This window comes from Photinus pyralis, unplaced genomic scaffold (assembly GCF_008802855.1).
Source record: "Photinus pyralis isolate 1611_PpyrPB1 unplaced genomic scaffold, Ppyr1.3 Ppyr1.4_LG3b, whole genome shotgun sequence".
Classification (NCBI taxonomy): Eukaryota; Metazoa; Arthropoda; class Insecta; order Coleoptera; family Lampyridae; genus Photinus; species Photinus pyralis.
In genome coordinates this window covers 13,824,070-13,839,281 of record NW_022170510.1, presented here as the reverse complement: position 1 = coordinate 13,839,281, position 15,212 = coordinate 13,824,070, and the positions used below count along the sequence as shown (strand labels likewise).

The following is a 15,212-nucleotide window of genomic DNA, read 5'->3' as shown; positions in this document are numbered from 1 at the left end:
GAAAACCACGACGGGGTGCCTCAACAGCATTCGCCTACCCAGGGGGTATACAAACTCGTGGTGCACGATTTTCTTAGCGCGATGGCCATGGACTCGAATATGCACTATACTTTTTCTTTACTATAAGTAGCATACTATGGTTGAAATTTCTAAAACGTGTCTCCGTAAATAAGAACGTTGGCATTGCGCACTACATTTGATTTTTACAATATGTGATATGCTGGCCTTTATTTCCAGCTGTAGTTCAAATTTCAAAAAATATCACTACAAATAAGAAAGTTCTGGTTCTTACTATATGCGTTATAGCATCTGTGGTTAAAATTTCAAAAACAATATCTCAATAAATAAGAAAGTTGACATTTCTGCGCAAATGCACATTAACCTTCAACAGTTCTCTTGGCTGAGGTACAAAAGAACGAACTAAATATATTGAAAACTGTAGTAGGCGAGACTTCAGACGGACGGATAAAGTGGCCATAAGAGCGCTTTCCAACATGAGTTGGGAAATGCGCTAAAAAGAAAACAATGGCACACAAGTGAGAAAGGAAATGTTCTGTTGCACGGTGGTACTTTATGCGAGATACTGTAACCGAGATACAGTCTGTCGTCAAAATTCGTGTCCAATACACTTCACATGGGCATTCTAAACTACTCTTATGCAATGAGATAGGTACTTTTTCAGTGCCAAAAGTATGACATTTTTTTCCTACTACACACACACTATTTTCAAAACGAAAAACCGCAAAACTCTAACCTCAACCCCCCCCCCCCCCACCTCTCCAGACACTTTAGTATAGGGACAGCTAGAAGTAAAATCTAGTTATTTATTAAGAGTCTCATATAATAGTCACGACTACGACAAAGGTGTAAAAATGCAGTATGGGGTCTTATGGACTGCCTCTCTTACTATAGTTTGCGTCATTCTTCAATAATACTATCCTTGTTTCTAACCGCATTGATGTCAAATTGACATATGATTAAATGGAAGTATTAAAACAAAATGGGTGCGAACGCGATAGTCTCCTTGTGCCGTCATTGTCACATTTGGCAAGCATGTACTGTATGTCCATAAGCACCATACTGCATCGGGAGGTGCGAACGCGCTATAACAAGAGCACTTTTCAAAGTTTTCGCAATTTTCCGAATGTCTCTTCATTACAGGGTGCAATTTCGAATTTATCAAGCACACAATTTTAGGGTACTTGGGTATTGTTGATGACTCGAATTGTTGGGCAGTGCGATTAAAAATTAAATTCTGCATATACAGGGTGTCACCTTAACGCTGTAAATATTAACTCTGGTAGGCGCTTGTTGTTTCTTACGGTTTTAGCTTGAAGCCTTGCTATGAAACAGTAGTAAATATAACGCGATTGAATACTACACAAACTTGTGTTCGGTTTTTTGATATTATGTAACCGACCAATGTTCGCATTCCCAAACGCTGCGCCCCACTACTGTACCGAAACAAACTAATTTATCAACATGTATAAATTATGATTAATAAATAAAAATTGTATAAAAATAATGTCATGTATAAAAAATACTTATAGAATAAATTAAAAGTAATTCATTTCCACGGGGGTTTCCCGAATCGATCGCGCTGCCCCATCTTAGCAAATTTAGCTCCGTCAGTAAACTGAGCCTGAAAAATACAAGTGGATTAAACAATAGACATTCTTTCACCGTACATTTAGGTCTCCATTCTCGGGTGAATGCGGCTTTGATTTGTCACGTTTGGAATTTTGATCATCCGTCGGATTACCTGGCGATTTATTGAGGAGCTACAAACATAAAGCTAGTAAAAGAAATCGGTTAAAATGTACTAAACCATTTGGATGTATTTTTGCATCTCTTGATCGAGCTGTTGGCGCGTTTTCTGAGGCCTACTGGTCAGTGGGGTGGTCGCGCTTAGATTTAGGTCATCGTAGTCTTTTGGGGAGGCCAGATTTTTCTCAGCTTCGAACGGGTGAGGCTCCTCGCCGTGCAAGATTTCTTCCACGTTGTTGTACGATTTCGATTTTAAGGAGTTCAACTGATCGATGGTGGTTGTGCTTCTCTCTTGCGGAATGATGGGACTTTTGCTGTTAATTATCTTAAGCGCTTCCAGCCATTGCGCTTCCATTACTTTATGCAATTGCTTTGCGATGTGACTCTTACGTTCCTGTTGCTGCTGAAATTTAGACTGTAAAGTGTCAATTTGCTGCCTCATCTTCGATAGCTGTAAGTTATAGAGCTTCACTTCTTCTTTATGTTTTTCTTCAATTAAATGTATCTCCATGCCATGTCTAAAACAAGCAATTTGAATGATTACCCATTTCTCATGGGACATACTTTTCTTGTATTTGCTGAATGTGCATCGCTGCAGATCTGGCAACTGTCAACTCACGATTCTGCAATTCTTCTTGCAAAGAAGTTTCTGCTTTCTCCAACTGAACTTGGAATTCTCTCAGTTTCTCGCGTACCACCATCTCAACTTGATCCTGGTAAAAGTTTCTGAGTTCCATTTTCGATTGCTCCATTTTGGATTTACATGTTGCCAGTTCATCTCGAAGTGTTCTCTTAAAACGCACGTTTTATTTGGAACACCACACTACAAGTATACCTCGTTTTTTTTGCGCCCTTCTATGTCCGACACGAATGCTTTTTTTTCCTTTTCAATTTCTCTAATTCGTTCCAGTTCCTCATTTAGCTGCCGCTCAAGGTCTCTTTGGGTCAGCCTCATCGATGTTAGCTCCGTTTGACAGATTTCGACAGCTTTTTTACTTTGACTTACCTCCTTCCTTGCATCTGCCAGAATTGATTTACTCTTTAAAAAAATAAACCCTACTTATAACAACCTTCAAACTCAAATCTAAGATTAGCATACGGACCACGCATGTGCAGGTAAAAAAAACTAATTAATAGATAGACAATTGTTTGTAAATTGTAAAATTTCAGTATACAAACCTCACTTAACTCCGCTTCTCTTTCTGCTAGTATCCTTGAAAGATCATGTACATTTTCCTGTTCCAACTTGCAGCTCCCTCTCAATTCCCGACATTCCTTCTCCAACGATTGCACTTGATCGGCCAACACGTTATTCTCCTTTTCTAATGCGAGCAAGCGTTCGTGAGAGGTGTGCGCTAGAGTTAACGCCTTTGAAGATTCCTTTTCATAGAACCCGACTTTCTGCAAATAATAATCGGTAGTAGATAACAGTGGCAATCTGAGCCTACCTGAGCTGCTTCTGTGCTCTCCTGAGATAACTTATTCCGAAGATCGGTCACCAGTTGTTCTAAGCTGGCGTTCTTCTCGCACAGGTTATCGATCTTGGACGAAGATTCCTCCCAAGACTTGTGCAGTTGCGAAATTGCTTCATCCTTCGCCTTATCAACTTGGATCGCTACTGCTAGTCTTTCTTGCAGTTCCAGCGTTTTCAATTGGAGGTTTTGAATACGTTCTTCACAATGCTATTTTTAACAATACGTAAGTAGAGGTGTAGAATAGGTTTTCGGAGGAGTGTCCACTTTCCGCAATACATGAACATGTTTACCAGGTAATGAGCCTTTTCTTTTAAAATAAATGACAAAAGAAAGGTAATGGAAGTTTATTAATAGTTTCTGGTAGTCCTGCTGGTAGTCTCATTCACAAATGATGATCCTACTCGTCATCCGATCTCTACTTCCATCAAAAACAGATATTATATACTCAAACTTAATAACAACCTGCAAAGTGTGCAGACAATCATTTCAGTACGAGGGGAAACTACAGATAAAAGGAGGGATAAATGAGGGTGTACATACTGCTGTGTAAGCAACGCCCTGTACACTTTATTTCTGCCTCAACACCGACACTAATGATAGAACATCCTATATATGAAAATATTTCAATTTTAAATGCCAATTCGGCGGATTATTTACAAATACGCACAGAGTTGGTTTGTTTTATTTGAATTTATATTTCAGTGTTTGTTTTTCCTCTTAGAAATATGGTAGATGCGTCATTTTGCGCTTTTGTACACATCTGATCGTTGCGATAAGAAGTCTTATCAGGCGAAAATTAATTGACGCACGTGTTTTCTCTGTTAAGAGCATTGCGTGTTTAATTTGGTAGAAGTGGAGCGTTTGGCGCGTTCCGTTGTGATTGGCCATTAATTTAGAACTTTTTTAAAGAAGGAGTTTATTTTATGGTGGAAGTAGTGTTTGTTTAAATACGAGAGACAACGAGAAAACGCGGCTGTTGCTGCTGTGAGTTTTCGCGACGGTTTGCCGATTTGAAAAAGAAAGCACTGTTTTATCTGAAAGAATATTAGGAAACTGTGCATCTTAAATTTGAAAGTTTCTTGTCAGAAATTAGTTCTGATGTAAAAAAGATGGCACTGGTATTATTTTTAGCATTTTTCTTCTTTCTGTTAAGTTAGCGAGACACCTTATCAAAAAATCAGGAAGTGCTGAATTTGCCGCTTTTCTTCGATTAGTTGCGAAGCTTTTCGCACTTTTAACAATAACAAATTTATATCAACTTAGCCAGACACAGATGTTCAAAAATATAAGGGAGCCAAAAATTTTTTATTTCCACAGTCTACAATTAAATAGTAACAAAACGCGGCAAGTCTTGTACTGCTTTTTCCTCCGCTTTTTCTATATGGCCTGATATTAGGGATATCCGCTTGCCAAAAATTTTTATTTTCGTAACTAAATTAGAGAGCAAACAGATACACTAATGGAGCCACTACTTCTTCCATGCTAAAGTGGTGGATGTTACATAAAGATGCTCGATAAAAAAAGGCATATGATTAATATCTCATGCGTTTTGTTACCGCATATGTTGCAATGGCAATATACACCTAGCTACTGAATAATACACATTTGTTCATTGTTCACATTTATAAGTACTGTAACAAATAGTCGAGTCGCCATAAAAAATTAGTCATTAGCGATAATGAAAGCGGGTTTGGCGCATTATTTCCGGGAAATATAACGTGTGAATCGAGAAAGTTCTAGAATATTCGAGAACGTTCAATAATTTTCTAGAAAGATGGGCGTTTGTAATATAAGCAAATTGAATTGTGTATCAGCAGTACCATCGGTGCGAAGTAAAGTATTAGGCGCCCGCTTGCGTTATGTTATAAATTGTAAGTGATAAATAATAATGACTGTTATAAATTAATCCATTTCAAGACTACTGTATCAAAATGTATTGTTAGTTAATTGTAAATAAGGCAAGAGATTCATTTTGAGGGTTCGAAAGACGGCTTTATCAGGATCTAGGATACATTCTATTTTGCGAAAAAAATCCTGCCACTGCAAAGCAAGATTTTGCTGATGAACCATTGCCATGCTTTCTTTGAAAAATCTCCCTATTGTATGGGAACTAAATTATTTATGCCCGTTTGCACCGATAAATTTAAGCGGAGCTTAGCTTAAGCGTCCCTTAAAATCCATGGCAACGATTATTGAGACAATGGTTGCCATGGATTTTTAAGGGACGCTTAAGCTAAGCTCCGCTTAAATTTGTCGGTGCAAACGGGCATTAATCTACTTCCATTAAATATTACGACAAGTGGTATACAACAATTAAAAAAACTACTCAAGTATTCCTTACAAAAGAGGGCATTTTACAGTATTAATGAATTTATACAAGAGTCCCAAAACTCATTTGATCCTAATTAATCTGTGATATGTATGCACCTGACGCTTCTATAATTGTAACAACAATTTTTTAAAGAAATAGATTAAAATAAAAAAAAATAAAAAAACAAAAGTAAAAATTAACGTAAAAATTAACGTCTGGGCAGGTATCTTAGGTGATAGCTGCATTGGTCCTCTGTTTATCGAAGGAAATTTAACTGGAGATACTTACCTAAACATGCTACAAAATACCGTCGAGCCTCTCATCACTCATGAAATAGAGAATCAAATAAATCCAATTGACGGAAACATGAATTTGATTGAAGATTTCATACATTTTCAACAAGATGGGGCTCCTCCTCATTACTCTATGGCTGTTCGTGAATTTTTAGATGAGAAATTTCCGGGACAGTGGATAGGACGAAGAGGTCCTATAGAATGGCCAGCACGATCTCCAGATCTGACACCATTGGATTTCTTTCTTTGGGGTCATTTAAAATCGGTTGTGTACAAAACTGAACCAGCTTCCATAAATGATCTTCGCTACCGGATAGTCAGGGAGTGCCGTTCACTTTCCAGGGAAGTTTTAAAAACTGTTAGAAATGAATTTCAAAACCGTTTGTGGTATTGTTTAGAACAAAACGGTGAACATTTTGAACAATATATAATATATATACCAAAGAGAGTAGCTCGGGGAGTAAGTACCTACACCTACTGTTCAATTGATTTTCTTTTTCCAAAGATCGATGTCTGTTCTAGCAACTACCAGAAACTCATCATTTCATAAAATTCTGCAACTGCTGTGACAATCACACGTATAAATTTCCCAGATAAATGTACATTTTGGATCGGAGTGAACAACCCCCTCCCCCCACCCCCCTGCAATACTTACTTGTCTACGCATCTTCTCCTCTTGTAATTTATTAATAAATCTATATCGATCGGCATGTTGTAAATCTCCGCCACCTCCCCACAAATCCGAAAGGCTCATTAAAGCCAGATTATTTTTGGTGACCGGTTCGAAATCCGAAGAATTTCCGCTTCTTTGAGAGTTAAGGTTCTGCGATCGACTGTCCAAGCTCGAGTGTAGAGTGTTGTGCGATAATAGCCGTTTGTGTGTGTTGAGTACGTGCGCCGCATTTGCGTGAATAGCACTCGGTCCGATACTCGTTCGATATGCGGTGGTCTGTGTGGAGTCTGTGCTTAGAGATGGATTGCCGCTATAAGCGGATTCGGAGTGCTGTGTGGACAGCTCTGGCACGATCCCCGTTGTTGTCAATATGTGGAAATGTTGCGGATCTCGATCGCTGGTTTCTCCCTTGTGAGTGTCTTTATATAAATACTCGCGCATTCCCATTCCACGATCCGGCACAGATTCAATTGTATCACCCGCCGCCCATGTGTTCTCTTTTAAACATACACTTTCACTTTCATCCAATTTCTGACATTTTTGAGCTTCGACGGAATCTAGCAAGCGATCTATGTCTCTCGAACTGTCAACTTTTGAAACGGCTGCAAATTGTGGATTTAAATTTCTTGCGGTCTGATACTTTTGAATTGTTTTCACGTTGGATATAAAAGTATCAATTTCGTTAAGCATTTCTGTCTGTGCGGTCGACGGTTTCGAGCGAACTTCATTCTGAACATGTATTTTTGGCTTAATAGGCGAATATTGTGTAGTACTTGGTGTGTTAGGTAATGAGCTTAATCTATAAGATTTTTGCGGAGTAGTTTGATTGGTCCTCTGGTAGAGTTCTCGTGAAAGATCTTCCAAACTGTTGTACTTACGGGTACCAGACATTAATCGAGTAGATTTGATATGCTCAGTAAAGTTATCTAGGCTAGAACTTGGAGTCGAAATGGAATTCACACGCGTTTCAAGATTACTAACTTGCGTTATTAAACTATCTACAATTCTGTAGTATGGTCCGTAGGGTTTCGCTGCATCTTCTGCATCAGAATGTATTGTAAACAGATCGGGAGGTATCAGAAGTAGATTGTCCGTATCATCTGAATCGCTCATACCTTACAGAGTTATTGCAAAGAAATCTCCTAAGCGAAATCATCACTAATAATGCAAGAATTGAGAATTTCTTAAAAAATATTAATTTGTTTGTTTATTGTGGTTATTCACCTTGACAGCAACAACACTGACATGCAAGACACCTGACGGCTGACAACCGAACTGAATACATACTAATTTATTTATACTTGTCACTTTTTATACTGGCATTCAGTTTTCTTACAACACTGCAATAGAACAAATTTGAAGCTCTAACTTATCTGATTTCATTAATTTAAGTAATAAGAAAGAAAATGTTGAATATTTGTTTATGTCAGTGTAGAGCGTAATAATGATGAAATTGACAATTTGTTAAATTAGGCAACCAACATGACTTACAGTCGCTCTCAAATGGCAGGTTTTGCAGGGTATCAGTATTATCATTGAATTTAGTTATAAATTCAATGGTATTATTTATAACTCATTCCATTTGCTCTAACGCAATTGCAGTCTATACCAAGGATACAAATGTGTATCTCCTTACCTGCCTTGTTCGCAAACAGCAGGCTACCCATGGCACCACAGGCGAGTTGGAACAAGAGTGTAATGTAAATTTATTGCCCGATTCAATTATATCAATTGTTGCTTAAACAACGTTATCTAGACGTTATTTCGGTCTAACAACCAAAAATAATGACAGGACATCCTGTATATGAGAATATGTCAATTGTTAAGGGTAAAGCTTTGTATTTGAATTTGTGTTATTTTTCCTTTTAAAATTGTTTGTAATTGCGTTTTATTTTCTTGCTTATCGCATTTGTAAATTGTTTATTTAGATTTGTGTGTTTGATAGTGGAATTCATAGATATTACTTAAGTTAGACTTACACTTTACTAAAGTGCACACATTAGTTTAGTTTAAGCTGTTTACTACGCCCTGGCTTACCCTCATTTAGCATACGGTGTGGCAGCGTGGGGTGCAGCTTCGGAAAGTCACAGAGTGTTCATCCTTCAGAAGAGGATCATAAGATTAATGTTTGGCATTAAGCCGCTACATTCACATAAGGACTCTTTTATCAAAAATAGAATTCTCACATTCACCAGCATTTATATATACAAATTGTGCAACTTCGTATTTAACAATCGCAAGCTTTTTGCCTCGTTAAATACCAACCACAATTATACCCTACAAGAAATGCTAACGCACTCGCTGTTCCCTTTCATTGTACCGCAAAATTCGAAAGAGGACCACTGTACACAAGCATCAAAATCTTCAATGCCCTACTAGCCTTCATTAAGGATTTGAAAAACAGTGCTCAATTTAAAGCCGCCCTCAAAAGGTATTTGATAGCTGAGTGCTCTTACAAAGTATGTGATCTCAATTCTAATGTATGACAACTATAGTATAGTCAATTACTCTGTGATAAATTTATTTGACTGTTTGTTTGTATGCATGTATGTTTTCCTTGTGATATATTTGACAATATTCGTTTAGATATAACTGGACAATGTCTATGTCAATGTTTTGTTGATCACCAGACAATAAATTATTATTATTATTATTATTATTATAAGCAGAAATTTACTGCTAGTATTCCTACTTAACTGTCCGTATTTCGCGTATTGCTAGGTACGCGTTACGTTAAGTATGAGTAAAGTGTAAGTCTAACTTAAGTAATATTATAAATTTCACCCTTAAATGCAATTGGTAAAGCAAAAACAGTATAATCTATCATCATTCACTGGCCATCCTTCTAACTATGACAATTCAAAGGGCGGTAACTTTAGAACTAGTAGCCCAATCTTGGAACTAACCTTCATCTTTTCCAAAAATCGACTGCATCAAAATTTCTCGGGAAAACACTTTTTCTTATTAATTTTGGTGCGTAGAATCCAAAACAATTCGTACTTTTTCGATCAGATTTCTCAATCGAAAGTTATAGACTAGAAACCAATTTCGAAAGAAAATTCAAAGGGCGGTAACTTTTGAACTAGTAGCCCAATCTTGGAACTGTTTGAAATTATGGTTTCCACAGGGCACGTTCTATAAGAAAAATTTTTTTCCGGGACGATCTGAGACAATTTTTTTTTCGTGGCAAAAAAAAAGGCAATGTAAAACCTTCCTTTTTTCCAAAAATCGACTGCACCAAAATTTCTCGGGAAAACACTTTTTCTTATTAATTTTGGTGCGTAGAATCCAAAACAATTCGTACTTTTTCGATCAGACTTCTCAATCAAAAGTTATAGACTAGAAACCAATTTCGAAAGAAAATTCAAAGGGCTGTAACTTTTGAACTAGTAGCCCAATCTTGGAACTGTTTGAAATTATGGATTCTACAGGCCACATTCTATAAGAAAAATTTTTTTCCGGGTCGATCTGAGACAATTTTTTTTTCGGGGCTCAAAAAAAGGCAGTGTATAACCTTCCTTTTTTACCAAAAATCGACTACACCAAAATTTCTCGGGAAAACACTTTTTCTTATTAATTTGGGTGCGTAGAATCCAAATCAATTCGTACTTTTTCGATCAGACTTCTCAATCAAAAGTTATAGACTAGAAACCAATTTCGAAGAAAATTCAAAGGGCTGTAACTTTTGAACTAGTAGCCCAATCTTGGAACTGTTTGAAATTATGGATTCTACAGGCCACGTTCTATAAGAAAAATTTTTTTCCGGGACGATCTGAGACAATTTTTTTTTCAGGGCAAAAAAAGGCAGTGTATAACCTTCCATTTTTCCAAAAATCGACTGCACCAGATTTCTCGGGAAAACACTTTTTTTTATTAATTTTGGTGCGTAGAATCCAAAACAATTCCTACTTTTTCGATCAGACTTCTCAATCAAAAGCTATAGACCAGAAACCAATTTCGAAAAAAAATTCAAAGGGCTGTAACTTTTGAACTAGTAGCCCAATCTTGGAACTGTTTGAAATTATGGATTCTGCAGGCCACGTTCTATAAGAAAAATTTTTTTCCGGGACGATCTGAGACAATTTTTTTTTCGGGGCAAAAAAAGGCAGTGTATAACCTTCCATTTTTCCAAAATTCGACTGCACCAAAATTTCTCGGGGGTAAGGTTAAGGATGGGAACGGAGTTAGGGTACTGAGAGGGAAGAATACTACTCTAGCATTCGCCTCGTAGATTTCAACATAATGCTACTAGCATTATGCGAAGCTACCTACGTTTGTGGAAAACCCTCTGACAAAACCCTAGACAGAGCAGTCGGCAGGGGGATTCGAACCCACAACCTCTAGCAGTCGGCAACGTACTGCGCCACCGGTTTCGGTTGTGAAGTAGAAGAAGCAGCTTCAGTAGCGTTAAATAAACCTTGTTACGCGCACCACCCAAGTAGCTGTTTATCGGAAGATACTCGCTCCACTCAAATCTTTTCATTTTCCCGGAATTTCTTCGTATTTCCTCAAAATCTCCTTATTCCGACTAATTGTTGTTATATCCGTTACATTGACTGAAGTGTTCCCAATTCTATATACACTATCAATATTTCTTTAGAATTTACCTCTTATTTTCCTTAGTTCTTAATTTTTATTCTCCCAATTTTCTCCGAAAGTTTTATTTCGTCAATATATACCATCAAGACATTCTCCCAAAACGTCATTTAGCTACCCCTACTTCATCCAAAGTTCCTTAAAGTTTGTTCACTTTTTATACGAAGTAAATATACTTTTCGCAGAAATTCATCCAAACTTCTTGCTTTCCTTAAAAATTAACTTACTATTTCCCAAAATTTGCTCTGCGTTTCCCAAGAATTCCTTCGCATTTTCTCCCTCACGAAATGCTTATGATTCTTTAGAATTTCCCATAATTTTTTCAAAGTTCTTGTATCTTAGTTCAATTTATGCTTGTATTGACTTATATATTTCCTCCATTTTTTATGCGCAGTGTATATAGTTTCCTTAACATTTTTCGTTTATTCTCCAAAAATGCTCATCTTATTTCTTGAAAATTTCCATAAGATAAAACGGGATGGAGGATCTCGGTTAGGACATCGTTTGCGACACAGACGTACTACTTGTCCACGGTTTTTATTGCACTAAAAGTACACATGCAACATAATATATCAGATCGAATCCAACAACCACACTAAAGCGTATAATGACAGCTATTACACGATTGTTTCCATGGCATGCTATAAAATTTCTCACGATTTCTGTTCCACTCGATGCGTAAAGGGGATTGTTTCCATGGCATGCTGAAACGTTTGAAAAATTGGCTTCTTTGGTTCTTGTGTGCAAAATTCCAATCAAAAGTAACATTGATACTAACCATTGAATTTATAAGGATAAATTCCATCAAATTCAATTAAAAAACATAATCATTTCATTTCAAAAATTTAAGTACCTATTAGTGTCCCCCAGAAATAATGTAAAACATTTTAATTATGGCCGTTTTTGGTTTTTTTTTGGTGCATTAAATTTTGGTAAAAACTGTAGGCGGTACAGCTTACGGCGTTGTTTTTTAAATTACACTTAACTCAATAACGCACGATAAAAGTATCACCACAACTCCAATTATCCACCCAATCATGAAGCGCTTCACTTTATTGGTTTTAATAGGGATAAATTAAGATAATTCTATTCAAAACAACTGTGAGGTGTACATGCATTTTCCTTCTAAATTTTCTGGAAACTGGTTCAAAAGGGAATGCAAATTTGTGTGTCGTATCGTTTTAGGTAGTATTTTGATGTAGGGGGTGTTTCGAAATTTCAGTTTGTTTCTTTAAGCCGAAGTTAATTCAAAACTGAAACAAATGCACTAAAATTAAATGGTACCTACTCATTTCATACGAACTTGGGTGATATAAATATAAGTTATATTAAAATTTCCTAATCCCGTAATCGGTTTTTAAAGTTTATACTTACTAATGCGACAACATTCTCGACACTTAATTGACGATCAGTGTGCAATTGTTAAAAAACCTTCAACACATGTTAAAAAGCGGATTTAAGAGTATTAATCAGGTTTCGAAAAAGAAATGCTGTCGATCGTATACAGGACCATACTCAAACAATGGTTTATAGTAGGTTTTGGAAAAATTCTAATTTTACTTACTGGCTTAGTGGGCACTTTTTTTTGCAATTGAGACATGAATTGATTCTAGTCACTTGCTTATCCAACGTGTTCGAAGAATCTTCTTAAGGTCCCTGTCCTCCATGATGGTATAATTCGAAACTAATATGTATTTAGTGACCTCCTGCCGTACACATTTTACACTTTACACCATGGAGTACTAAACCTTATAATTAAGTCACAGTCTACGCCGATCTTAATTGCCTTCACTCCCATCATTGTAAAGGAGCTTAGGAAATCATTCCAAGTCACGGCTAAAGACTAGTTTTATTACCTACTTTATATCCATCATTTAGATTTTAGAAACACGTGGTGTTGAGTAAGCAAAACAAACGTGACATAATAAATTAGCATACAATGAGCAAGGGGATTTCTTCGAACAGTAGCATAAGGGAGTGTCTTCATCTGGTAAAATTAACTAACGGCGCGAGAGAATTGAATATTAACTGAGGTTTTTCCTAATTGAAGTTTAATTATCACACAATTGTGTGAAATAATGATAACTGTTACAAAATCATTTAGAAATCCATTTGTGTCTCTTATCAAAGTCCATCCCCTCTCTGTTAAGCGTAAAATCCAGTATCGAATTGATGTCAGACCTGACATGTTAGTACTGAGTTTCTTCAATAGCAAAAGTCAACAATTCATGATTTCCGTTTAATGAATAGAAAAGTACAGAGGTGTTTTTACGCAGTTTGATGGTGCACTACCACGTGGATATGGCGAAGAGTGACATCACACTGTTTATATTATGCTGCATATTAAAACTTGTTCACTTTCAATTAATTCCGTCCAATCCTTGCCCAAATATTTTTCGGTACCAACAGACTGATGGAGTAGTGCATGGACGAGTGGAATTTACGAACGACGGTAGTGGAGTTTATGCACTAAGTGTCAATATGTCTGTAGCGGTTTTCGTTAGTAATGACAAGGTAAGTTGACTTCTGGTTATTATTTGCACAATTAACCTTGAGTAATTTAAATGTCGAACAACTTGTTTCGTGCATTGAATTATAATTCCTGTACTTGCGTAAATTGCAGAATATTCGTCTTCACTTACTGACTTCGCCAAATGACGTCGCAAATGGCGCTCCTCTCGTTTACAACGTCTACTTTCCAATAGAAAATGCAATACCGAAACCAACCAAAATCGTTTTCAATAACGTAGTTTATTGCTCATCGCCTCCAGCGACATGTATATAATTAAAAGCATACGATCTAATTCTGCATTGCAATTTCAGTAAGACCAGGAGGATACGTGACAAACTTATGGGCAGACACCTACTTGAAGATCACTGTGACTTACACAGAAGCACCAAAGTTTCCTGCCCCATCCTTTACCACCCCACGCCCGTTCATTAATTACGATGAATGTGGAGTATCGAATGTAAAATTCCGACCACTTGTGACAAACGGCGATGAAGTCCTCCAAGGACAATTTCCTTGGTTGGCTGCGATCATGTATAAAGTTAATGGAGAGTTTAAGTATAGATGCTCTGGAACTCTCATATCTAAACGTCATGTGATTACTGGTAAGTAACCAAGAGACAAATTTCGTTTATTCTATTTTCCTTGATTTAGCCGGTCACTGCTTGCAGTATGGGAAGGTACCGTTGTTTTCGAAGGACGAAGTAATAGTCGTTCTTGGTATCACGAGTCTCGAGAATTGGCGCTCAACGGGAGTGTTGTCGGGAGTGGAAAGTTTCAAAACTCATACAGATTTTAAAGAGACCAGTGCAGATGTAGATTTTGCCGTAATAACTCTTGATACCGAGGTCAAATTTGGAGAAAATATTCGTCGGGCGTGTTTGTGGGAGGAGAGCGATGATTTGGATGTGATCGTTGGTTTGGAGGGTACGGTTGCCGGATGGGGTTCGGAAAATCCGGACGAGGAGTATGCCAAAGATTTAAGAAGTATTAATCTTCCCATTGTATCTCAAGCGGTTTGTTTACGATCTGATCCCGGATTTAAAACGATTGTATCTTCAAGAACGTTTTGTGCCGGTAAATACTTCGCCTGATGAAATTGTCACGTTCATTTCTTCTTTTAGGGAGCATTAATGGTAGGGGGATATGCACTGGTGATAGCGGTGCCGGGTTTCTGATGTTACGAAGCGGACGTTGGGCTCTTAGAGGTGTCACTTCTTTAGCCCTTAAAGAAAACGTTAACTGTGATCTTGACAATTATTCAGTATTTGCGGATGTGGCAAAAGTGAAAGCGTGGATACGAAGTATGTTAGCGTAATATTTTATTGTGATTAGGTAGGAAATGTAAATAAATGTTTTGAACTTGACTACACCAATGAATTGCACAACACAGCACTATGTAATGAATACCATTTCTGTCAAAGATCTTTAATAAGAACAATTGTAATCCAGTGAATCCAAAAGCGCTCTTTTGAATCCAATAATTTGAAGCAATTATGCAGTATATGGTGGGTGGTCGAACATATTATGTATCTAAAAATAGGAAAATAGCTTTTCTTCATTTGCATATGATACTAACTATTTTTTT

At 37.0% G+C, this 15,212-nt stretch overlaps 2 protein-coding genes across 2 annotated transcripts; one reads left to right on the top strand and one right to left on the bottom strand.

The window, feature by feature from the left end:
- Nucleotides 1-1,479: 1,479 nt before the first annotated feature.
- On the bottom strand, nt 1,480-7,895 carry LOC116166934 (major antigen-like). Its single transcript, XM_031482148.1, has 8 exons — nt 6,502-7,895; nt 3,216-3,449; nt 2,947-3,168; nt 2,603-2,806; nt 2,332-2,558; nt 1,829-2,285; nt 1,689-1,781; nt 1,480-1,642 (listed from the first exon to the last, which is right to left on the bottom strand). The coding sequence occupies exons 1-8, from the start codon at nt 7,630-7,632 to the stop codon at nt 1,568-1,570; spliced, it is 2,643 nt and encodes an 880-aa protein (XP_031338008.1). The 5' UTR covers nt 7,633-7,895; the 3' UTR covers nt 1,480-1,567.
- A 5,380-nt stretch (nt 7,896-13,275) lies between these two features.
- Nucleotides 13,276-14,991, top strand: LOC116167361 (serine protease gd-like). The gene is made up of 5 exons (XM_031482711.1): nt 13,276-13,629; nt 13,739-13,892; nt 13,939-14,229; nt 14,279-14,701; nt 14,749-14,991. Exons 1-5 carry the CDS (start codon nt 13,396-13,398, stop codon nt 14,940-14,942), a joined length of 1,296 nt encoding a protein of 431 aa, XP_031338571.1. The 5' UTR covers nt 13,276-13,395; the 3' UTR covers nt 14,943-14,991.
- The last annotated feature ends 221 nt before the right edge of the window (nt 14,992-15,212 follow it).

Coding starts and splice junctions, on each gene's coding strand:
- LOC116167361 (XM_031482711.1), top strand. CDS start 13,396: ATGGTGCACTACCACGTGGATATGGCGAAGAGTGACATCACACTGTTT. Junction 14,230..14,278: donor TAAACGTCATGTGATTACTG/GTAAGTAACCAA, acceptor TCCTTGATTTAG/CCGGTCACTGCTTGCAGTAT. Junction 14,702..14,748: donor TTCAAGAACGTTTTGTGCCG/GTAAATACTTCG, acceptor TTCTTCTTTTAG/GGAGCATTAATGGTAGGGGG.
- LOC116166934 (XM_031482148.1), bottom strand. CDS start 7,632: ATGAGCGATTCAGATGATACGGACAATCTACTTCTGATACCTCCCGAT. Junction 1,782..1,828: donor TGCAAAAATACATCCAAATG/GTTTAGTACATT, acceptor TTATGTTTGTAG/CTCCTCAATAAATCGCCAGG. Junction 1,643..1,688: donor CCGAGAATGGAGACCTAAAT/GTACGGTGAAAG, acceptor TGTATTTTTCAG/GCTCAGTTTACTGACGGAGC.